This window comes from Dermacentor albipictus, chromosome 2, assembly GCF_038994185.2.
Source record: "Dermacentor albipictus isolate Rhodes 1998 colony chromosome 2, USDA_Dalb.pri_finalv2, whole genome shotgun sequence".
NCBI classification, from domain to species: Eukaryota; Metazoa; Arthropoda; class Arachnida; order Ixodida; family Ixodidae; genus Dermacentor; species Dermacentor albipictus.
Window position 1 is genome coordinate 65,521,711 of NC_091822.1, and position 26,107 is coordinate 65,547,817.

At 44.9% G+C, this 26,107-nt stretch overlaps 1 protein-coding gene across 2 annotated transcripts in view; it reads right to left on the minus strand.

The window, feature by feature from the left end:
- Window positions 1-26,107, minus strand: part of psidin (phagocyte signaling impaired) — an 81,842-nt gene that overhangs the window by 27,995 nt on the left and 27,740 nt on the right. For both annotated transcript variants that reach the window (XM_070533654.1, XM_065433637.2), the window contains exons 9-17: window positions 25,905-26,014; window positions 25,094-25,159; window positions 21,185-21,320; window positions 18,140-18,229; window positions 17,643-17,753; window positions 13,482-13,551; window positions 11,196-11,295; window positions 5,996-6,043; window positions 3,668-3,771 (exon numbers count right to left, since the gene is read on the minus strand). In XM_070533654.1, the coding sequence (XP_070389755.1) occupies window positions 3,668-3,771; window positions 5,996-6,043; window positions 11,196-11,295; window positions 13,482-13,551; window positions 17,643-17,753; window positions 18,140-18,229; window positions 21,185-21,320; window positions 25,094-25,159; window positions 25,905-26,014 (835 nt within the window). The remainder of the gene's footprint in view (window positions 1-3,667; window positions 3,772-5,995; window positions 6,044-11,195; window positions 11,296-13,481; window positions 13,552-17,642; window positions 17,754-18,139; window positions 18,230-21,184; window positions 21,321-25,093; window positions 25,160-25,904; window positions 26,015-26,107) is intronic.

Genomic DNA, 26,107 nt, shown 5'->3' on the forward strand with positions numbered 1-26,107 from the left:
TACGGCCATTAGCTGCCACCTATATGTGTAATGGAACTCTGCAGCGCGGGGCCGGTGCAGCTACAAAGTACAACGTAGACCTACATCGCAGCAGGTTGTGGTGCGTTTCACGAGTGCATTTTAGAGTGCAGCTCTCGTTCCTGTGGTGAACGTAGGCGGAGCGAAGGCGTATTTAAGTCCAATGTTTCTGGTGCATGTCACTTGCTGCAAGTCGCACTTAATGCACTTAAATCATGGTATGCCGCTTGTACTGCTCCAGCCGAAATACGTTCCCATGGAGGACTTCGGCACGCGTGCCGTCAGCTGCTCTCTTCAGAGCATGCGCAAAACGATCCCCAACATGTGGGCCACTTTGAATGGCTGTTTGCGATCGTCAGCGAAGCAGTGTGGGCACCTCTTTTTCTCAGTGCCATGCAATTTGGGTCGGCACGATGAACGCGCAGATGGAGCAAGAGCCATGTCGACGTTAGGCACGTCGGATCACGTTGGTTGCGTGCGGTTACGTTGGCCAAGCCAGTGCTTCGAACTATAGACGCTGTTATTCTCGCCAATGTCATGTAGCATGTGCGCTCATGCTACGTCAGACTATATACGCGCCTTAACACATTGGATTAGATTGGAGCAAACTTTATTTTTGCCTGCAGTTGGGCGCTCGCGTGCCCCGACGAGGGCCTACGCTATCTACGAGGTTGCTGTTACTCGGCGCGGGTCTCCACTCGCCGTTGCCGGCTCGCTGGGTCCCCGCCTTAACTGAGCAATTTTTCTCTGACTTTCATTGGTTTGAATTCTTTATAATTCAAATTTTCATAGCATCGCCGCGGTATTCAAATTAATGAGCTCTTACTGTATTGCTTTTAAAGTTAGCCCCACTGCACTGCAGCACTGTTTTGCAGTGAAGCATACTAAGTGAGAAAAGGTGCCACCGTTACAGACACGTGCATTTTCTGATCACAACACGCACACTGAGACACCTAAGTTTACTGGCAGGCTGTCAGAATTTTAGATAGACCCCACACTTTTGTTGGCTCTAAACATTTTGCTGACTTTGTAAGCCCTATATATATATTTTTTTCATTTTACCGCCTTCCACTTCGTTAGCTTTCCCAAAACGCAAATGGTTTGTCTCCGCTTCTCTGCGCACAGCACGTGTACAGATAACCAAAGAATGCGTACTAGGCCCCGTTAATGGTACCATACACGAGACATGCGAACTAAATGAGGGCTCAAAACACCACAGCAAAGCCAGAAACAGCCCTGAAGGGCTGCCAGTAAGCTTATTAGGCATCTAAGTGTTCCATGCTGAGACTGGAAACGGCGGGTGTGAGCTTGTATAATTAAGAAACACATACTATGTCCTGCAACAGTGCCTTCTTTCCATTCTTGGTACGATTAACCTGAATAAATTGCCTATGCTTCGCCGCATAACACATCTGTATTGCGGCGAAGCTCACTAGTCAAGTTCGAATTACCGGTGAAGGCCATTTTGAGATTGAAATGACGGCTTTGGGCCTATACAAATGTATGAGCACCGGCCAGGAGCTTTGGTCAGAATTGAATTGACTGGAGACAAATTACCTGGAGTCAAATTAACGGAAGTCTACTGTATATGCACTCTTCACCCCCGAAAAATATGTAGGCAACCAAATGAGTAACACTTCCTTAAAATTAATTTTTCGCTATTTCAGGAGCTCAAAGAAAAAGAGTTGGTGACATAAACAGCATTTTGAGGCCAAAAAGCCCTGTCCATAAAGGTGGATCCAAGTTATAAAAACATCAAGAGCTGGCCACAGCCATTTTTTTTTCTTTTTTTAACAGCCCCCTCAGCCATTGTATGCTGCTATTCTTTAGAGGCAGGGTACACCATGACGAATGCTGATAAACAAGTGCAATTTGTATGTCTCGAAACGTTTCCCTGAGGCGCACGTGGTTTTAGAGAAAGTGTCCACAAATGTGGACACTGGTGGAAAACAGGAAGGTTTATAAGAACGCTCGCAGCCATTTAAAATTATTTTTTTTTAACAGCTGCCTCAGTAGTGATATGGCGTTCTCCTTTAGAAGCTGAGTAGGCCATCGTTCAGGCTGAGAAAGACATGCAATTTTACTGCCTTGCGACGTTTTAAAGCGAAGCTTTCTTTGCCTCTTCCTTCAACTTGCCCACAGCTAACGCATCGAGGGCTGGTTCAGAGCATGTGTGTAGTGACAGGAGCACGGCAGAGAGGAAAGGCAATGCCAGAAACCCCTTTGGACCTTTGCACCATGTCAAATGTGCACAATGGGCTCTGGAGCTCCCTTTTAACAGCCCCCTTGCAACATTAGCCTTTTGACAGTTGTAATTATCCATCACCCCGTCAAAAGAATCGCAGAAATTGCAGCACTTATCTTTCTACCAATGTGCACGTCCAGAGGGAAGCTAGATAGAATGGGTAGAACCGACGCACTAACAGCCTTGCCACTCTTTGATCGCAGTTTACATGCATGCAAGGGGGGGGGAAAGGGGGGACACAGAAAAGGTGAAGTGAGAAGGCAAGGAAACACTTCTACTAGACACGACAGCATATGCAGGCAAACTCATTAAATTTAAGCTCGAGGTTCGGTACGGTACGTTTCTGCTATTTCTGAAAAATAAATGCTATGCAGACATGTCAAGCAAACAACTTATGCAGGGTGTGCAGAAGCAAAGCCGCATTAATTAAAGCACACAGCACGGTCTAGTCAACTATCCGGAAGTGGTCGCATGTCATTGCTCGAGGTCATGAATGTGATCCTGACCACGGCATAGGCATTTTGACGGGGGGCAAAATAAAAAATGCTCATGCACTTAGATTTAGGGACACAAAGAACACCGCAATTAATTTGGGGTCCGTCACAACAGCATGCCTCACAATCCGATTGTAGTTTTGGTATGTACAGCACCATAATTCAATTAAAGTTTAATACTTCTGCCATGATGCAATGCGCCACGCGAGCCAATAAATATGCTCAACCCTCTCAGAGGTTATGAAGTATAGCGCATAACGCCTCAAGCAAAACACATCCCCCTGTGTGTTCTGTGTACCAATGCAGACAAACAGTAGTAGTGCATGCAAGGTAGCACTTAACATCAGCTCACCACTCTTGTATTGGACTAAACATCGAAGAAATTGAAGGTTTACCATCACCATCCCCATCACCGCTAGTTATCGTCAATCAAAGCAAATAGCACAGAAAGCTTCGCTTACGTCGAGTTCCACAGAGCGTGGGATCTGCATAACTTTTTCTCAGGAGTACTTGGCTTTAGATAAGAGTACACAAATATGGACAGGGGTAGCAAAGGGGATGCACACTTGTTTAACAAACATTTACCTTTAGCACCTTTCGTGGAGATTCAGCACAACAGAAGAGAAGAAAGGAGGTTGGGATGACCACTCCAGGGCCATTGCATAAGCACTGAGGACTATATGCTTATGCAATGGCTATGCTGGCAGTACTTTTGAAATCTTGCGCAAACCTATATTTCAACACCTTCAAAACCTTTCCATGAGCACAGTTGATTTTTCATGAAACTTGATGCAACATACACAGAACAAGCCCTAATTCATAAATTCTGGCCACTTTTGCTTTCCTTGAGTTATTTAACCAGCTGCCACCAATGATCAACAGATTAACACACACTACAGCATCTGCTTACCTCTTAGCTTCAAGCAACAGCTCTAATATCATCTTGTCAACAGTCAGAAGTGCAAAGTGAAGAGAGTTGTTCAGCCGCTCACGAAACCTCATCATCTCCTGAATCTGTAAGGGAATGGGGACACTTCACATTTAAACTTTCTTTAGCTGGTTTTGCAGTACCATTGATTTGGAGCAACAAAGCCCCAGGATTACATCTCTCTTCCCCACCACACTTATTTTAATTGCTTAGTAGGAATTTCTTCAAGGCCTTCAAAACAAACACTATGACCTGTGTGCGAGACTTCATACTGTTGAAAGATAATTACAGTGGATAAGTCTTGGAACATTCAACAACTTGGAGCATCTTTACCTTAGTAAAACAAAGGCTGCTGAAATTTAGTTAGCTCCTAGATGTTCATACCTTGATGGAGTTTGAGACTGATCATTGCATTCTCAAGTGCTACTCCAGTAATGCTAATACCAAAAAGATGAAGGCTATGCTAACTCCAAGCTTAAGTTGTCAGTAAAGCAGTAACTGCGATTACTGAGCTAAGGGTTTGTAACTAGGCAGAATCGGCCTTCGTTCTAAGTCTGTGAATTAGAGGTGCATTTCTCAAACAACACATTGTTGCAAGAACTACCCTAGAAGTAAAGATGTGCAAACACCAAATACGGTAGAACCTCGTTCATACATTAAAAATAAAAGCGAGAGAAAACGTACTAACTAGAAAAAGTATGATATAGCGTGACTAAAAAAATCTAACAGACTCAACTATTTTTATATATGTAATGTGAGGCGTCACGCATATTGTTGCGGCACGAGACATGCTCTGTTGTGTTCCTATAGCGTGGTGTTTTAAAAGGGCCACAGGAAACCAACACAAAATCAAGCTAGTGGGCGACACCGGATGCTGCAGAAGCGAAACCTGATGTCCACCTCGCGCTGCCACCTGCAGCAGGAAACGGCGGTGCGGTTGGATTATCACCTTCTTAAAACATGCAGTACGCTACCAAAGGCACTACGCACTACACACTGTAAAACAGATAGGTGAAGATGCTTATTGCAAGAAGTTTGGCGGTGATAGCTATGAATGCGGCGTGAAACGACCTGGGCGGAGATTTGCTGGTATACTGGGATAAGAAACTGCGTGCACTGACGTTTTCATGCGAGATGAGCAGCTATATACTATTCTCGATCGCACCTGCATCGTGCCTTTTCTTGTTCGCTTAGGATCTAGCAGTTTAAAAAGATGTATACAATCGCAGTTTGCAGCAGGGGAACGGCGACCCGTTTGGGTTATCGCCTATTAAAAAGCGTGCACTATGCTTCCAACAGCGCCACACGCTGTGAAACAGATAGGCGAAGATGCTTATCGCAATAGGACTGGCGGCGATGGTTGTGAATGCCGCGTGTGACAATCCCGGAGAAGATTTGCTGGTATCGAAATTACAAACTGAGTGGGTGCCGGCTTTTTCACGCGAGATCATGTGACACGTTTTCACGTTAGTGCCGGGAAAAACTGACGTAACGTCAACGTATCAACGAGGTTCTACTGTAGTAGCAGATTTCGAATCGAATGTAGATTTGAATCAAGAAAAAAAAGCCGAATACTGTATCAAATGCTAAGAATCGGAAAAATTTAACACGAAGTTTTACTGTTACAAATATTGTGCAAGAAAAAAAACACCGTTGTGCACAAGCTCAGAAATCTACTCAAATTATGTAACTAGCATGTTGCTAGCTATCAAGCTATTAGTAACCTAGGTACCTAGTAATCGGGATGTATGGTATGGTCTACTCTTATTAAAGCTAGTATAAAATTAGTTTGCCAGCATCAATAACAACTCAGTTTGCATATGAAGGCCTGGAAAAACTTTTTTTTATTAATGGAATATTTGAATAGAATCTAAAGCTTTTTTTGTTTATGAACCTGACGAAATGGCGAAGTTATGTTGTCCTTAATACCAGTAAGGTTCTCAGCTTAATTGTGGGCCACACTGTGATTAATGGCTATCTTCTATTGCATAGAAAAGTTTGCATCCCATTTTTCTTTCAGGAAAGAGAAGTGGTTTCTGTAGGTTATCATCAAGCTTGTTAAGGCTAAAAAATCCGCATGACATACAAAATGGGGGGGTCGTGCATCATGCGACTTGGCCCCACTCGCAGTCAGCGCAGCATGTTTCGACTAGGTCGAGCGCTGACAGTAAAGAGCGGACACCATTGCACTGTCAGGTTTGGCATTGTTTGCTGCCTGTCGTAGGTTCTCAAATTGGGAAGCCCACCATAAGACCAATTGTGCAATGCCCCCATTTGTGAGCCATTTGTGAGGCCAAGTGTTCAACTCACCTTTGTGAAGGAGCCATATTTATAGCAAGCAATGAGGTAGTCTGTTGTCTGCAATGAAAACAACACAAAAAAGCAATTAATAGGTCTTTAATTTGTTGCCGTGCACTAGCCAGGAATACTTAAGAACTGCTCTATACCATATTTACTCACATACTGATCACACTTCTTTGTCAAAAAAATTCAGGGGTGCGATCATTACACGGGTTAAATTTCCCTCAAAAAGAATTTTTTTTTTTTTCATCCTGCATTTGCTGCGGAATGACAACAGGTCAACAAACAGGCGGCTGCCACTGTAAGAGTGCGGAACACCAAAACAAAAATAGCGGCCGCCGGAGCAACCAGAATGCGTTGAAGGCGATATTTTTTTCTCCTCAAGAGTACATTACATGCATCGAAACAGTTTCTTCCATATCAGTAACGAATAATATTGTTAATATCGACAAGTTTGCGGCAATAACGTAGCCATGTCCACTTTGAAGGCCCAGAAACAGAGATGGGCGCGCTTAGCTGCCAGTGACATAGAAACACATGGCGGGCATGCTGTGGAAACTGCAGCATTTGTCTTCACGACTATTCTAATACGGCACGTTTTCGATAAGGGTGGGCGAATATCTTCGCTGTGTTACAAGCGTCGACATATGAATAGGGTACACCTCTAACGTATCAGTGTAAATGTGGCTACTATCATTGCCGTTCGCGATTTGTTGTGTGCCCACGAGTGCAGACGAGAAGAATCGAAAGGAGCCTTCTTTGTTGTTGACCACAACCATTATAAAGCCTACATATAATAAAGCCAAGGCAAGTTTGGTTGTAGCTTTTTTTTTTCATGGAAGTGCGGAAAGTGATGAAAGGAACGAAATGGGGCATCTGCTTAAAAATGTTTGGTGCGTGCAAGCTGCTTGGTATGTCTTGAACAAAAGTTGTTCGTGTGCCATTCGACAGCATTCGACAGATGGTAAGCGTGATCGTCGTTAGCTAGACTTTGCATACGACATATTGCTACGGCAAGTTTGGGGTGCAATCATTACACAGGAAAGAAAAAAATTTGAATTTTAACGCCAAAATTCAGGGGTGCCATGATTACGTGAGTGCGATCTTTATGCAAGTAAATACGGTAATCAATTTGTCTGAGCAAGTGCCTCAAGTGGACCGCACATTTCAACACATTTCTTTTGCAGTGATGCTTCACCTGCCAGCATGCTCTGCCTTTTTCAGTTGGGCAGAAAGCAGATAACAGAGTACACGATACTTATCTGCAGTCATCTTGAAAGAGGACTCCAGTGAATGTGTGTGTTTACGTTATGTCAGTATTTTGCACTGTGTATACAGTCGCCGACCGTTTATTCGGACCTCACGGGGACCGCGGAAATGACCGAATAAACAGGTGTCCGAAAAAGCAGATTAAGAAAAAAAAAAATGAAATCCTTTATTTCCACGCACTTATTCGGGCTCGGCAGTAGGCTTGAAGAAATCGTGAATGCGCCGTTGCACGCTGTTCAGTTTACGCACAATCTGATTAGCCTGAATCTCGGAGAGGGTCGTACGGTCACTATAGGCGGCTGAAAACACAGTCACTGCTCGTACACGCTCCGCATGCGACGGCAGCGTAGCAAGCACATGGTGCGTCAACTTCCGACTCGGTCATCCTCCGGCGGTGCAGCAGAAACCTGACAAATGATCTCGCCGTCGTCGAGTTCTGCGCATGTCAGTACAGCAGTGTCAGCACCTGTGAAACTGTCAATGAGACGGTGTCCGGAATCGCAATGCAACCACTGCGCAAGTCTCGGCAGAACATTTTCTGCGTCGGTAGGGAGCACATCGGAAGGCGACAAATCTTAGGCCTCTCGGCACCCGCTTGCCGGCATTCCGCAGCGCAGTCTGCACGGGCACTGTCGGCGCCATTAGAAACTTGATGCGATGTTTCCATGTACCGCGTTGGATCACCGAAACCTCGACACAGCACACAAAGCAAACACCACCGTGCCGACACCAGTCACACAAACGAAAAAACGCGGTCTGCTCGCAGCGTCGTGCGCGAAGAAAGAAATCAGCTGCTGGATTGTCTTGACATGGCTTACTAAGCTGAAACCGGAACTGCTGCCGAGCCACTCTATCAAACTAGGCCGAAACGATGATGATGAGCGGGGATTTCCAGTAGCGCCACTTCGTGGGGCAGCAAGGAAGCTCCGTTCGAAACAAAAATGGCGTTCAGAAAGTCGAACCATGCACCGGCTTGAGTCGGTGCATGGTGCTCTCGACCGAGTTGGCTCAAGGAGTGTCCGAAAAATCAGACGAGAGGTTGCAAGGTGTCCGAACTTTCGGCAGTTGTTATACATTACGGTCTATGGGGAGAATGGCGGTGCCACGAAGCTGACCGAATAATCGGGCATGTCCGAATTTTCGGAGTCCGGAAAATCGGTCGGAGACTGTATTGTTCAATGTGCATGTCTTTATACTTGTGCTTTGTCGAAGTACTGGTCTTCCAAAACCTGAACTCTAGTGCTCTTTCTAGCCCCATGCCATAAGTAATAGTATACGTCTCTCTACTTTATCATTTTTTTTTGCATTATCATCACTCGCTGCATGCCGTAAAGTTACTGACCACTGATTTGAACTCGAAGAGGACTGCCAGAAAGTCTGAATAATCAGGAATCTGAAATACCGGATTCACCAACCGATAGGTGACTTTTTTCCACAAGTGGACAAAGAAGTTGCAGTTTTGCCCAAAAGACGAAGCATCCATTGCGATAGCAAATTAGTAGACAGCTATACGAAGTAAGGAGAGTAGTTTTATCAGCCGTATAAACTTGGAGACATTCGCTTAATAACTGATTAAACAAGGATGGTGTCAGAACGCACAAACAAACATGAACACATCGCACTAGATGAGTGCAGACGCTGGTGTGAGCAAGTGTGGCAGCAGCAGCGAGCGAAGTGACCTTTGTGCAGACTCTCACTTTAACGCAACAGCAGCGAGAACACAGCACACACAAAGGTATAAGCCATCTGCAGATCCCTTTCAAGATACGGTGGGTGCGACCGTGCAAAGTACGCACCGCTTCCCCGCTTTTCTCCATATATGGCACGCGAAATTGAGCCACAGTCTATGAGTTCCCCTTGTGCCTGGTCGCAACAGTTGCAGCTGCTGCCAGAGCACAATGTCATCCCCTCCCTCCCTCCCTCCCTCCCTCCCTCCCTTCCATCCCCACGGCCTTTTATGGGATGGAAGATGGCACGTTTGCTCTCCACTTACTTTCTTTGCGCATGCCAAATTGAGCCGCAATTGTCGGCTTCACTTGCACAAACAGCAAGCGATGCACGATGAAGGTGTATTGCCCATGAAATTTATATGATGATGAACTTCGCCGTCCGATTTTCTTGACTTTTTTCCATAACCGCGGGCTTGAAAGGGCATTTATCAAAGCCACCACCACCACCATTTTTATTATCTCGCCACCTCGAACTGGTGCTCTCTCACTCAGACCCGCTGGCAGGTGGAGCCACCACAGTGGCAATGTTAGGCCTAGCTACTTGTACGTTTGCTACCAAGCTTCTTGCGCTTTGGTGCTATGTTTTTCATCAAAACAATTTGCCACTGTTAGCAATGGCTACGAAGCTTGGAAACATGATGCATTGCATGATGCCAGTTCCCAAATGTCAGCGTCGCCTCAATACAGCAATGTTACGGGGTAAAGCATACGCAAAGTATTGCAGTGAAGCATATCAAGAGTGGGACGGGGCAATTGTCACGGGGCACGGTATGTATTCCTTAATTATATGTGTATGCACTTGCCGTCTCCTATCACAGTACGAGCACCGATACACCTAATTAGTGTACTGGCAGGCCTTTAGAACTATTTCGGACGTACGTGTGCTGATTTGAGCCCTTAGGGGCAGTAATAGTCATGCATTCATTCTCTGGACTGCCTGATTTTTCGGATGTTTTCGCAGCCCCTAGAAAGTCCGAAAAATCGGACATTGACTGTATTTTTTTTTTAGCGCTTCGCCAATGGTCAGAGTGACGTTCTGCCCATGGTATCAACAGGATCAGCCGTCCATGAATGGTGGATGATAAGAATAGAATGGAACGCATAACAAATCATGCAAATTGCAAACGCAGCCTTTACAACTCAGTGGTTTGGCTTATCCTGTGGTTTGCACGTGGCTAACGATTACTAGATCCACTAGGCTTGGCTAGTTATGGTTTCAAGTCACCAACATGGCAGACGACCATACCGGCGACATATCAAAACAAAGATACCGCTATTTCTGCTCGACTTGGTGGCCAAATTAGCACACGGCTATGCAGTTGGAGTTCAAATTATTGCCCGACGCTCTGTAAGGTGTACGAAATTTTGGTCATACTTCTACAATAAGTGTATGGGTCTGTGGCGGTGTCGCGAAGTTGTATGAATAGTCAAGCATGTCCAAATTATTGGTGTCCAAATGATCAGTCGGCGACTGTATGTTTATAACTTGCATGAGTGAGACAGAACTGAAATTTTATTCGTGCCTATCCTCTGTGGCATTAAAATGGCTCGTTATACAGTTTGAATATGAAAAGGCACTGCAGTCAATATAACTGGTTTGCTATGCTACAGTGCCCAGCAAGTTTAACTCGCCCAAGGGAAGTGCAATTTGCTTGCTCGTGCACCTCCACTCATGCCGTCTGTTACACCTGTACAAACTCGTTTGCTACCTATATGGAGGCTGAAGTGAATGGAGCAAACAGGTTACAAGGGTTTGAGCTGTTGCTTTCTCGAACCACAAGTGCCACGAGAATCTGGGATCAGAACAGCTTGTTTACATTGCATGTTATTTGACTTTCTAGCACGAGATTTACTTGCTTGCTATGCGAAGATTACTCGACCCTGGCAAATAAAAAATACAAAACACAGTGAAAAAGTTTTGCCGAGACTTAAAGCCACCATGCTTCACGATGCAAGTGAAAGGTGGCCAATGCGACAGGACCGAAAAGAGACTTGCACGGGAGATACTGAGGGGGTCTAGTTCGTTGGCTATTATTGTTGTAAAGGCACCACACTTCTGGACAAGTAGACAAAAAAAAATGTTTGTGTTTATCTGTTTTTATCAGCAACAAAGTACTTCTGTTTTGATGTTTGTCCATGTGTCCACAAGTGCACTGTCTTTACTGCGACAACAGAAAAAGCAGGGATGATCAGCAGGTGTCACCACTCACGTCCTTGTAGTTGCCAGTGAAGAGCTTCAGTGAAAGGTTCATGTTAGCACTGGCTGCCTGGAAGTGGCCTGCCTTCAGGTACACAGGTGTGACCAAGTAGCTGGGAAGATAGAGGTAAGGACAGCAATACATCAAAGGGGCCCTGCACCACTTTTTGAGCATGGTATATGAACCTATGTAGTTCCTAGACTGCTCTCATTAGCAACTTAGCTGACTAGTATTTATAAAGAGTATTCCAGTATTCCACCGAAGTTAACATCTATTGGTCGAAACTTTTCCTTCAACCTCTTGCTGCATGAATTTTTCTGCCTGAAGAAAGACATTTGAATCACATTTAAAACTACTACTTGCATGTGAGCACAGAAAAACAAAATTTGTTTGACAGCATTCAACCATGATCAGTTTGACACCACTTAACACTTACCAGCCCTCCATTTTTCAGAGTGCTGATAAGTGTTACTTAAAACAACAATGCATTTTGGTACAGCATTTGAGGACACATTTCTTAAAACTAGTGCTAAGCCCAGGATTTATACTAAATGGATATTACTTTATTGCTGCTTCGTTTCAATTTTTGAGGTTGCGCCATGTGCTTTAACACTTCTAATGTTAATTAGTGAAACATTGTTAATCAGCTAACATCACTCTAAAATTTGCCTTGCCTCCAGCTAATGTGACCGAACTGCAATACCTACCCCATTAATAAGTCTGTTTCCATTATTATAGACAAGCAACCATAATTTCTTGCGACAGTAAAACCTTATTAATTTGAATTTACTGGGACTGAAAAAATAATGTCCTAATTAGACTAATGTCAAATTATCGAGACTATCAAGAGAACAACAAACAAATGCTTACGATATCAACACGCTTTTATTCAGTGAATGAATGAGCAAATCCTATTTCTATTTTGCACAAGAGCAGTCAACTTGTCAGAGCAATTCTAATCATCTCGTGACTGATTAACGCTCACAGCAGTGAAGGCGTCGCGACTTCTTTTGCAATGCAGTCCCAGCGCAAGACTCATGTTTTCAACAGACATGTTCTTCATAACCGTGCGCATAGTCTGATGGTTTCTTTTTGCTTTTTCTCTGTAGTGAGCTGGTCAGCAACAGATTGTCCGCTCTGGTTTGATGCCAGCATGCAGATCGCAGTACAATTGCTCTTCCTCTTCGATGGCGTCTGCCATGTTTGCAACATTGTGTGCACATTGCACTGAGCCAAAACAAAACTACTACTCGCTGCAACTGCTGCGGACAAAACCGCAGTCACTATCAATGCGTTTTTGAGAATTGTTACTATGCAGCTCTGAAGGCATGCAGCCAATGTGCAACAAGTTCAAATGAAAATTGTTTGCTGGGACTGCTGCAGATGAAACCGCGGTTGCTGTCTATGTGATCGTGGACCGTGGCCAAGCAGTTATGGAGGCATGCAGCCAATGCGTGCCCTGAGTCAAAAACGAAACAACTGTTTGCTGCAACCTCTGCAGACAAAACCTCGGTCACTAACAACGTAGTCATGGATGGTGGCGACATGGTTCTCAAGCCACACATACAATACGATGCCACATACAGTAGTGAATGCAAGAATAAAGGCTATAAGGGCACAAACAGGCATGAAGCATTTTGGAGCTTGTGTCGTTCCCATTTGGCTTTCGCTGATGATTGGGTCAATGTGGACGTCACGATTACAGGATGCTTTGTTTTGGCTGGTTGCTAGTGCCACTCTTGCTCTTTTCTTTTGCGTCGCATGTCTGCACCTTATCATGCTCGCCACACATCGAGGGTTGTCTGAATTAACCAGTGTGTGGCCAAATACATTCAAACAAACTAGAGTTTGATGCCATTAAAATGATGCACACAGCTGTCGGGACCACAGGGGGAATCTGAATTATCCAATTTAACAAGGTTTCACTGTAGCTGCACACTCTTAAGCATATGTACACCCTTTGGGATGTAAATTTTCCACACAATAGTATTCGACATCTGTCTTGCTTGCGCTTCCTTTCTTGAAAACGCTGCGCTCGCTACTTTCCTGTCGAGAATGCTCTGTCATGATGATGACGCGCATGCCGTTTGTAACTTGGAAGTACCAGGCTTGCAGCATTAAAGAAAGGAAATGCAGGCAAGACAGATGATGATTATTGTTTTGTGGCAAGATACGACCCTAAGGGTGTAATTTTGCTTAAGAGTGCATCTGTTAACTGACCCTAATGAGTACATTCAGTACATACATGAGTACAGTCAGGTTACATTTCAAGTAGGGTCCCACGGGTCGCACACTCACCCCAGCGTGTCATGCTGAACGTGCTTGATGTCGAGTAGCTCGGCAAAATGGTGGCAAGGGCCTGCAGACCCTGCAACAAGAGACACATGAGAGAACACACACTGAGAGCGGCGCAGAGCACAAAGTGCAAGCCAAATGCAGTGCTGCACACAGCTGCAGGTAACGAAGCGGATGCGCAGTTAACTTAATTTTATTAAACTGACATTAGTGAAATACAATGTGCCTTCTGTCCTGACCTTCTGTTGAAGGTTACCAAGCACACTAGGCGCATATTGTTTAAATCTAATCTTCAGATGGTTTGAATCATTCGTCATTTCATCAGGCAATGACAGTCAGTTCCAAGTTGCCAATGCCAATTACTCACTCACACATTGAATTTTTTTTCTATATGCAAAAATTAGCACCACCACCTAGCCTCTGTTTCCCCTGTCATCAATTCTAGCACATTTAAGATTCGTGTTACTGATTTATTTTAATCAGGAAATACTGCCAGCTGTCTCTTGGTAACCCTGACAAAAGTGAGCACATGAATAGATAGGCTATATAACTCTGGTAAAAGAAAAACACAACGAACAGCTACGACAACAGAAACAAACATCGGTAACAGCTACAGTCACCGACTGATAATTCTGAGATGCTTATTTGGACAGCTCAGTGAAACCGCCACTGGCCTCGTAGACTGAATGTATCAGGACGACCAAAATTTCGGATGCCTTACAGAGCATCATGCGATAATTCAGACTCCGACTGCACGGTCGTAAGCTAATTTGGCCACCGAGTAGAGCAGAAATAGCGATATTTTTATACTCGTAAGTCGTCAGCATGATCATTGTTCATGTCACTGGCACCTTCTCAAGACAGAAGCTAGTGAAGCCTAGTCGATCTAGTAATTGCCAATTACACTCAAACTGCAGGAAAAGTCAAGCTAAGGGTGCATATGTGATTAGCAAGATTTGTCATCAGTTTTGTTTCCCTCTTATCATCTGCCTTTCATGGTTGACTGATCACACTGATAACGCAAGTGAAGTGTCGCTCTGACTACTGACAAAGTGCAAAAAGGAATACAGTCAGGCTCATAGATTCTGATGCTTCTTGTACTAGTCACGTAAAATTGAAGGTACAGTGAAACCTCGTTAAACCGTGTTTGGCCGGAGCTCGGAAAAAGTATGTACTGAACGGTAGTACTGCTTAACCAAAATAGCATGGGATCACCCACTCACCTGTCAAAAATGGAACTCGGAACATGATGAAAGGGTAAAAAGGCATGCAGTATTTATTCACCTTGTGCGACCGAAAGTGTTATTTTCGTTTGATGCTGCAGCAGCCTAGCAGCATACCATCACGATGTATCACCGTGATTGTGCAACAGTAAGTGGAACCACTAGCGTTAACCAATAAATAGACAATGAGCTGGTACGGTTTATGTGGACACAAAATTCATCATGTTCAATGGCAGCTGAGTCGGGGATTTGACTTTACTACTTTAAAATAAAACTACTGTTTAGGCGGGTACGGTTTAACGAGGTTTTACTGTATTGACAAAAGCAACAATCTGAGAATACGGCACACGTTTCTCTCCACTTATGGAATAAAGTCACTTATTTTCTGGCGCATTAAGTATTTGGATTCCTGATGATTCAGGCTGTTTGGCGGTCCCCATCGAGTCTGCATTACAGTCGAACACGGATATATCGAACCCACATATATCGAATTATTGTCTGTATCGAACTCGTAAATTATCCCCCTGAAAATTCTGTGTAAAAGTATAGAAATTTGTACGTTTATATCGAACGATATTTTTACCCGCCATTGGATATATAGAACGCCGCGCGATCTCGGCACTCGCTGCACCCGTGTGCTCTGCGCTTCGCCCGAAAGGCTCGGAAAATGTGAGAGCGAGAGGGAGGGAGGCTCGGACGGTACTCCCACTGCGCACGCTCTCCGACTTGCGGCAACACCCTGCTCGCGGAACTGCTTTTATTTTTCTCTCTCCCAATGTCTCTCATCTTTCCCCCGCATAACCATAGTGATCGGCTCGGAAAAGGTAGCCAGGAACGATGGCGGCGGGGGCCTCCTCCTTTTGCCTTTTTTCTTGTTGCTTTTTCACGAGTTTTGCTCAGCCAACCACAGCTCGTGCCTTTCGTACGTCGCTGTCGCCCTCGGAGGTGGCCATCGCGAGCGCTTTGTTGGCGGTGGCTGCGCACGTGAATTCTTGTGTTTTGTGCGCGTTCTTGTGTTTCGTGTTCATTATTGTTTTGCGTGCATCTCGCGACACGTGTGACTGGATCGTGGCGAGCTGACGCGGAAGCACTGGCCGCAGCAAGCACAAGCAGCGTCAAGAAGTGCAAGAACCTGGACTTTGCGACAAAGCTGAAAGCCATTCAGTGTGTTGAGGCGGGCGAGAAAAGTGCGACGGTGGCAGACGACTTCGGGATTCCTCGGAGCACTCTAAGCACCTTGTTAAAAAACAAGGCGGACATAAAGTCGAAAGCGGCGGAGCAACGAACGTCGGGAGCTTGTCGTGTGCGCACTCCTGCCCACGAGAAAGTTGAAAAGGCCCTCTATGCATGGTTTTTAGAGGTGCGGGCTAAGAACATTCCGGTGGATGGCCCAATGCTAATGGCTAAAGCCAAATGGTTTGCCGCTGCACTCGGTGATGACAACTTCGCCGACAACACAGGGTGGCTGCATAGGTTTAAGAACCGCCATAAGATAGTTGGCAAAACCATTTCTGGGGAAAGCGGAGCCGTCATCAGCCAGGATATCCAGCAGTGGATTTCGAAGGAATGGCCGGAAATTTGCGCTCAGTTTTCATCCACGGAAATCTTCAACGCCGACGAGACCGGGTTGTTTTGGCAGATGCTGCCCAGCAAGACGCTCGACGTCCGGGGCAGCACGTGTCACGGGGGCAAGATGAGCAAAGTCCGCGTGAGCGTTCTGCTCGCTGCTAACATGGATGGCTCTCAAAAGCTCCAGCCCTTTGTGATTGGAAAAGCAAGGGCACCGCGCTGCTTCAAAAACTGTGTGCAGCTCCCCGTTCGCTATGCCTTCAATAAGAAGGCGTGGATGACACGTCAGCTGTTCACAGAATGGCTGCAAGTGTGGGACGCCGAACTGGGCAAGTCGGGGCGTCACGCTTGCCTCCTCGTCGATAACTGCTCGGCCCATCACACCACCTGCGAGTTCGAAAACATCGCGCTCAAGTTTCTGCCGGCGAACACGACAGCAAAGTTGCAGCCGCTCGACCAGGGCATCATTAAGTCGTTCAAAGTCGGCTACAGGGGCCGACTCATTGATAGGCTTTTGGTGAACCTCCGCATGGGCACCGAGCTTAAAGTTGACCTGCTGGGGGCCATTCAAATGATGACGAGCGCCTGGAGAGACGTGAAGCAGGGTACTGTGGCCAACTGCTTCCGGAAGGCAGGCCTCGTGACGGCCAAACTTCCTGAAACTTGCGAAGACGGCGACAGCAACGAGTGCATGGACGACGCGTTTCGCGAGTTGTCGTCCCTTTTCCCGGCTGCCGTTCCAGCCGAAGTGTCTGCTGACGATTATGTGAACGTTGACAGCAATGTTCAGGCTGTTGCGAGCCTCGCCGACGAGGACATTGTAGCTGCAGTCGGAGGGACCCAGGCTGACAGCTCGAGTGGCGATGGAGATCGTCCGGACGAGGGCGCGACTACACGCTCGTACTCCACCGCTGAAGTGGCGGCAGTGTTCAGCTTGATTCACCATTGTTGCGGCGACATGGAAGGAACCGGGCTTTCGCACCTGAACAGCCTCGATAAGAGCGAGGTCGGCGTCTTTAATTTCATTTGCAAGGCGAAGAAGCAGACCAACATAAGCGATTTTTTTCCCCGCAAATAAACCATTACGTTGCGTCGTGTGTACGGAAATAGTTGTCATTCTTGAATGCGCCGATCGGTAGGTCATCGTCCGCCACAGGTAATGTCTCTGGGCCTGTATTTTTTATATCGAATTTTTGATATATCGAATTAATTCGCGATCCCCTTCGAGTTCGATATATCCGTGCTTGACTGTATTTGTCAGAAACTGTACACACAAGTACATATGATAAATAAAGGTATTAATGGCAAACTAGCTGCTTGCTGAGGAGAGCGTCAAATAAAGCAATGTTTGAAGCAGTTGGGGCTCACATACCAATGCGGCCGTAGATTTTGAGCAAGAGTAGCTTGATCTGAAAGCAGGAAGGACTGTTGAGCAGGGCTTTCTCCAATGCGACCAGAAGACGCAGCAGCAGACTGCAGTCACCTGCATCAGGCAGCATATAACCACATTACTACACTACAACACTGCCAAACTGCCATTCAAAGCAGAAATTTAAGAGGAGACGTTATAAAAATGCAGCAGTAAAAAAAAAAAAAAACCAAGAAAACGGAAGCAGACAAAGGTGAACTGCCAGAAAAGGGCAAGGATGCTTTCCTAATGTGAACCTTTTTTTGCCCGTTTGAGTGAGAGCTCCAAGTCCCTCATGCAAAACATTCCATTGGCAGGTGCACAGTGGACGCTAGACTAGCACACATGTGTATAGGTACACTTCACACGTAGGTTGGCTCCTTTAACACATCACACTATACAAAAACATAACTTTACAAGTTTCCATATAGAATGATAATCAGCCCATCTACAGCTCGGACCTGATTCTTGCCAGTACTCCAGCAGGAGGCAGCCAGCTAGGACGGCATAGTTATCTGCCGGCTGGAAGTCTGTCGCCAGCAGCTCCGCTCCTGAAAAGAGAGAATCTCATTAACTTAATGGCTTTAGGAGGCAACCAACAACTTGCTGCTTTTGGCACAGTACACTAGAAAATTTGGGCATAAACAATAAGCACAAAGCACAGGACAGTGTAACAGAGAACAAACAAATGGAAGCTAGTCCACGTTAAGGAAACTGTCCAACTCAATCTCATGCGTTTAGCAAATGTGCAAAATAAGCCTTCAAATTAATTTTTCATATTACAATATACAAACTGCTTGTCTGTCTCATTTGTAACAGCACTGAGATTATACCTTTCAAATATGCAAAGCAGCTTTACAGAATATTTTTGAATTATTGGTTATTTCAAGTCAACTACAGTCAATGACCAATTTTTCCGACATGTATTATATATGGATGCCTTCATGGTACCGCCAAGTACCTCTAGCACCCATAGAACCAACGTACATGGTCGTTTGAAATTTTGGGCGCTGAAACCAGTCACAGTCAGATTTTCTTATTTTTGCCATGACCGCATGTCTGAAATGGCAATAATTGAAACCACCACTGCCGGAATTTTGATTATCTCGCAGCCTCAAACCATCACGCTGGCACGATGATCCGCAGGTAGCCGCAGGAGTCATCTTGAGCTGTTATAAGGCCTAGCGGCTTTAATGTTTACTATGAAGCTTCTTACCATTCGGTGGGTTTTAAATTTAAAGATTTCACTGACTCTGCCTTCATCATCCTTGCCAATGGTGTCAAAGTGCAAAAAAGTGCGAAGTTATTTCAGACGTGGCTGTGGCGATTAGAGCCCTTTAGGGCAGTTAAAGGCATGCATTCGTTTTTTTCTGACTGCCGTATTTTTTCGATGTCTTCACAGTTCCCACAGAGTTCGAAAATGCGGACGTTCACTGTATGCAAAATGTAAAAGTGTATGACATACACCTGTAAAAGCATTCCTCGGCAGTTAGAATATGCGTGATCCAGATGCATGTGGAAGGCTTTTCTGCAGAATCCCCATCAGTAAGATGTGGCATGGCAGGCGCTTGCAACTTGCTTTCTTCAGCATGTATAAAATTTTATTGTGATAGCAATTATACGGACACTCCAGGCATATTTCTGCTGTCGCTGTGAGGTTCTGTATAAAGTTTAAGGGCGATAAAATCGTCGCTGTGCACCATATGCCGTATTTGCGAGTCAAGGCGTGTGAGGGTACCCAAGGGAGGGAAGTGGGGAGGAAGCGCACCATCTTTCGTCAAGCGTATGGCTCCACAGAAAGGAGAGGGAGGGGATTGCATTCTATTCCGGCGCCTGATGCGTAGCCGCGAGTGCGTGTCCAGGTGGCGCTACCTTGAAAGCCATCTGCTATGGAGACAGAGTCCACTGTGTGCTGTGTTTTCACAGCTTAGTTCATGTTAGTGCAAGACACAGCACAATGGTCAATTCACTCGCTGTTGCTGCTGCTGCTGCACTTCCTCACTTCAGCAATTTCATAGCAAGTTTCCGTGGTTATTGCGTGAGATGTGTTCATGTTTTCTTGTGCTCTCGTGACACTATGTTTGTTGATTTAGTTAGTATGCCTATGTTTACAAGTTTATACAGCCAATAAAACTACTATCCTTACTTCGTATAGCTGTCCACTAACTTGCTAACGCAATCGATGCTTCGCCTTTCGGGCGAGACTGCAACTTTTCTTATTTCCAAAGCGCCTAAGGTATTGCCTTGTGTATGGTGATGCAAATGATTGACGGCACGTGCACCCAAAAATTAATGACAATGCTGCTGTTTACCTCGCATGGTTGACTCAATTCATGCTTTGACTCAGTCCGTTCAGGCTAGTTGGTGACTGCCTTGCACTTAGTTTAGACTACTTTTTTTATTCAACTTTATATACAGTAGAACCCCAGTGAAATAACCCCATTTCGTGCTATTTCCCGGCAATAATGTTTGCGACAACAAAAAAAAATGACCCAATACGGTTACGCTTCTTCTCTGCCAGCTGATGCATTCCTGGAAAACACAATCTTCTGGCACTAACGTAGAGCACATCGCCAAACTGCAATATGTTTCCAGGCCACTAGATCCTATGTAAACAAGAAAAGGTGCGAGGCACGCTCAATCGAGAACAGTAGCCACTCGCCGCAGCAGCTTCCCTACAATACTCGCCCGCTTGTGTCATGTGAAAACGCTGCTGTGCACTCAGCTTCTAATTCTGGTACCAGCAAATCTCCATGTGGGCAATAGCACGCTGCATACATAGTTTCACCCATCTGCGTCGCAGGGTGCATGGCATAGTGCCGTTGGAAGCGTACAGCACGCTTTTAAAAGGCAATAACCTAGACACACCGCCATTCCCTGCTGCAGGTGGCGGGCAGTGAGCATCCTATTTTTTTCTCTGGCAGCATGATATTCTGCCGAGGCCCACCAGCTTGATTGCATTTCAAGAACCCAACGCAATAGAAAAATGACAATGAACATCTCGGGCCGCTCGGAACTCCCCGCTCGGCCTGCATTGGCGTCTCGTGCCACAATTATTTCTACAACGCTTTGCATTGCATATATGTCAACTAGAGTTAGGCCTGCCAACATTTCCTGTTGCTTCAGAGTGTATGCTTTCCCAGTTAATATGTTTCTTCATGAATTTTTTCTTTTCTTCCTTCTAAAACGTATCAACAAGGTTCTACTGCACAAATTGTCGCTATAGCAAATCCTTTTACAAAAATCATAGGATTCACTATAATGAGGCCCAACTAAATTCTCAGCTGCAACTACTAATACATCGTCATAGATGCCCTTCTGTTTTTCTTGTTGCATCTTTTAACCAAAATTCTTCAAAAATCAGGTAACTACATCTTCATGTTTCTAAAAAGTTGCTAACACACAAACACAAAGAGTCCTGTCTTTGTGTTCCTGTTCCAGTTCGGCCCTTTCATTGTTTTTGCGCACAAACTTTAGTAAGATGACAACAAACAGTCTGCACTCACCAAACTGTAGACCGTGCTGGTAGCTGGCAAAAAGCTCCCTCACCACATGTAATCGGTCCTCTAGAGAAAGATGGCTGCCATCGTTTGAATAGTGCCGCAGCTGGCAAATGGTCAGATGCCTCTGCATAGCACTGACCTGCATAGTAAAACACGTGGAATAGGCTGATCGCAAATGGAGTGGGAACAAACAAACGGTCTTATCTAATACTCTGCAATTAGTGTCTCACAAGTGATGATTACAAAGTTGTTAAAGGAACATCCAATGCGATGGACGTCAGAGAAATACAATGTACATATTATGGTCCACCGACAGCAACAACAAGCTATTGGACAAACAATACCACAAGGCAATGTACACAAAGTATGATTTAAATTACTTCCAGTGAAGGCTAACTCTTCAAATTGGGGGATGCGCGACTCTCACGCGTCCTCAGATATGCTGTTTTGTCGCATAGCTCCCGTCTCCTGTAATCCGGCTTCACCGCGTGGCTTTACTGCGGCGGTTCATTTGCTTGCAGAGTAGTACGAGAGATGGCGTGAGTGTTGCTCTGCTAACGCCACCGAACTGCGGGACTACTTGGGCACAAAAAAAAAAAGAAAATAAGAAAGAAAATTTAAAAAGCGAACGCTCTTCCTCTTTGGCTCCAGGTCGGCAAGCGGCGTGGATGTTCCGCGCGTGTGCCAATGCATGCTTTTGCAAGACCATCTCGCGAGGTCTACACCGGAATGGACGAACACGATTGGTCGAACACGTCACCATTCACATGACCGTATGCGCGAACGATGAGGCATTAGTGTCCAGCATGGGGCGAAGATATTCGCTCCCTATCCGGTCGCAGTGAGTCGGACTTCCGCTATTTGCTGCGCGCCCATTGGCATGTTTTGTGGATAGCAACTCGGCTAGCAGGCATTAGTCTATGATAGGTGCAATAATGCCCTTGCGATTGCTTGCACTACTGCGTTGTCACTCCTTTGTCCCAAGAGTACAGATGAAAACCCCACAAAGTTGATTTGTTTTTTGTTTTTTATAATCATATGCTACTTCCATAGGGATGTGTGAATATCAATTTTTTGGTTCGAAGTGAAGTTAAAGCGAACAGCAATTTGTTTCGAACAATTTTGAAGTGAGCAGTTCGAATATTTGTGGGATCCACATAAAACCTTGACATAATATCCCCATGCTGACAAACGTAAGAAAAGCTGGTTCTTTACTTTCAAAAAGAGAAACAGGTTCATTCTGTTTATTTTTGAAGTGCCCTTATATGAAGATTTTTCCTTGCAAAAATGCAAGTTCTACATTGCACACAATTCTGGCTGCACAGAAAATTTGTTTACAGGTTCTTGTTCCGGCCTGTGCTTCAGTTGACTTAAAATTTTGTGCCTGTTGAGGCCGCAGGAGCGCTTCGCGTTCACCCGTTATCGCGATGCTCTGAATCTGGACGTTGACTGCATGGCGCCAACAGTTGATGCTGTCTTGTGCAAATTTACCTTGATGCTTTCCATCCACACAAAAGCTTAATGCATGTTTCTTGTTTTCTTTTTTTCCTTTCAAGGATTTCGCATTTCACTACTTTTTGGCTCAGACACCCAGCAGCCAGACTTCATCGTTATAACCAATGATGCGGCATGGGGGCATTGTAGCAAGCAGGTTATTTCACCATGGAAAACATACAAAAGTTGACGGTGAAGAAACTTCTCATTGGTTTAACCGCATATTGTTAAAACCGGTATCGTTATAAGTGGGTTCGACTGCATTAAATCAAATATTTGAGAATAGTGAATACTCACACAAGCCCGTAGTTTTATCAACTAATGAAAGTTGGGTGTGTGTTGAATTTTCGTGTACGTTATTTCCTTCCTCTGAACCCACAGAAATGGGTGCATGCAAGATTCAAGGCAGTGTTAAGGCTTGAGTAAGCAGAGTATTTATTTTCATAGCATATTGCATTGCTCAGCCAATCAGTCGGTAAACAAGTACATGAAAAAGGAACTGCAGGAGCATGCACGTCAAGACAACAAAATCTCTTCAGCTAAACAAACACCCTAGGTTTGTTCCGAGTCTATTACCAATGTCATACAAGCATTTCAAAGGCTTTCTTTATACTAGCACGGCGATAGGCAAAGTGATGGAAGATATAAGACAGCAGAAACTATCTGCTTTATAAAAATAACTTATTTCCCTTCACCATCAGACGTCAGTTCCACAACAAGAAAAAAAGCACTGCAACTGGCAAGCTCATTGCTTTTCACACAAAATTTGCGCAAGAGGCTGGAATGTAACAACAGGTTAACTAAAGGTAATACAATAGGTTATCATGACATGAAATGCCCTACAGCACTGAAAATGTGCTTTTTACATACATATTTAGAATGATTTTCAGGGCTAGTTCTTTTAGGGGATGCAGACTTGTTGCTTAGCGCAGTGGCACCAAAAGGGCTCAGTGAAACATTAATGAACTACAGTTATTTCAATATATTTCAATATGAAAACTTCAATATAACAAAATTCTCGATATAATGAAGTACAGTGGACTATATGGAACCTCAAGGGGGCCAGGCAAATTGGTTGTTTATCAGTAGTTCCATTTACTGAAAGACATTGCAGAGAGCATTGCATGTATACACAGCCAACCAACTATGAGGGTGCCGTTCGTTTAAGCAGCAGTTCCTTTTAAGCGATTTCCGTTTATCAAGATTTCACTGTATCTAACTTTCCATAACCTCTTGTCCATAATAGAACACCATGTATTTAAAACCTCAATGTAAGGAAGTGCGTTCGCATGCGATTCAATATAACGAAATTTCACTGCTGCCGCAAAGGAATGCCAAAACAATAAATGGAAATCATGTGGACACAGATGGTCAAATGACTGAATTACAAGTGGCTGCTTGCCAGTGCACCTTTCGAATTGCAGGCTGCGCGACAAGAGTGACCATCGAAGTGGAGCCGCATCACATTCTGTATAGAGTGCAAATGCAATATGAACCTATCACGCCCAACGTACTATGTGCTTTAGGTGCGAGCGAAAGTGTGCGGGGGTAAGACAAGAAAGGTGGTGGCTTCACAAGTGCCGCCTTCCTGCGCGTGCATAGGGAAAGAGGAGGAGGGGAGCAAGCTCGCGGTAAAGTGATCAAGCCCGCACGAGGGCGACGGAATAACATGGCGGACGTCTCAGCCGTGGCTGCGCATGGATGTAAGCGTGGCAGAGTGCATACGCAGCCGCGCACTATGCTTTAGAGGTACAGTGCCGTGTTTGCAAAAAGCGGGCGTACCGAGACAGTGTGGCATAATGTAAGCCGTCTTCCTGCGCATTTAGTATTGGAGGTTGCGCAACCTTGAGTTTCGGTGACCCATTGCAGCAAGAGGCAGAAGAATCTTTCACTCTTTGCTGCCGACGCTATCAGCCGCAGGGGCGGAGTACACACGAAAGCGTGGCTGGCTTTGCTTAATTATTCGTATTGGATGTGAAGATATTGTCGATGTGGCGTAAAACCCTATAATTCATCACTGACTGCCAAATTCATCAAAATGAATTGCTTTCTCATTCAAATTTGCTTTTTTCGATTGCCCAATAATTAGGAAAATCTGCAGCCACTTTCCGTGCAAAAAAAATTGATCGGCGACTGCACTTATTTGCATAAAATGTCGAATTTCAATAGAACAAACCAAACTGCCGATTTTGCCGACTGCATTATATAGAGGTTTACCTGTATTTCGATGGCTATGAAGTTTGCTGTCTTGCAGCGATACAACTATGAGTCAATAGAACTTGAGAATTCTGAAAGCCATCAACACAACGGTGCTTAAAAATGCCGGTATGATGAAGGCATAAGTTGTGAAGATTGAAGTTGTGCTGAATTTGTTGCAAGAAATGAGGAGCTTATGAGTGGCCAGGTAGCAGCACTTACGTCGGGAGGCCTTTGCCAACTATCGGGCAGTGCCACTTTCAGCGATGCTTCCATCCTGTCAACCAGCTGGAAAGAGAAATGCACAAAAACAAGGTCAGAAAAACCACCCCGAATAAAAGCAGGCCAAAATACAACTGTCAATGTACTTAAAGAATGAGGAGTCAGATGGTTCGAGAAAAGAACCAGCCAGCACAAATGTGTATGAGAAGAAATAGTAGCAGAAGTAGTATGGAGCATATACTAAAGGAATTCAGCCTACTCAGGTGGATTACCTCAAGAAACAGACATCAATTATGATCAATCACAACGTCTTAGTAGCTAATTAAAACATTTCTTTAGCAACAGTCTTAGAGTGCATGTTGCCACTGAGAAATTGAAACCAAACGGTACAGAGGCCATGTCGGTTTTGCCAAAATCCTAGGACTAGCAGCATCGTTGAAATATTCGCCCTTACAATGTTCTATGAAATACACGGGCATTCCAATGAACAGTTTCCCAAAACCCACCTTCTAGCAGATGTGGGAGGATTTTAACCAGGCCAATAATGCAAGTTGAAATTCTTGTAGCTTAGCTGTCCTGTAAGTAGCCAACTTGCCTCAGAACCACCAAACATGGTAATGCTGGCCCAAATGTACAGCCTAACTAGTGTGCTCTACTTCTGGCGTGAAGAATCTTGGCAAAACATTCAGCGGACTTACAGAAGCAATTCAGTGTAAAAACAGTTGGAAAAAAAAAAAAAAAAAGAATGAATGAGAAACTAAAAGTCTCAGTAATTTTCTTTCCTACAAATCCAGAGGTGAATAATACCTACCTTGACAATATCTTCGTTGACGAAGGAACATAAGCCGATCAGATAGGACAGGTCTAGTAGGCAGGATGGCTTGTGGCTTGTTCTCTTGAAGAAGTCCATCAGCAAGTCCGCTGCAGATGTCATGTGACAAATGAAAAAGCAGAAACGTGTAAGTCCCGATATATTTGCCACAATGGAAGATGATTCATTCAGGTGCACTGTTC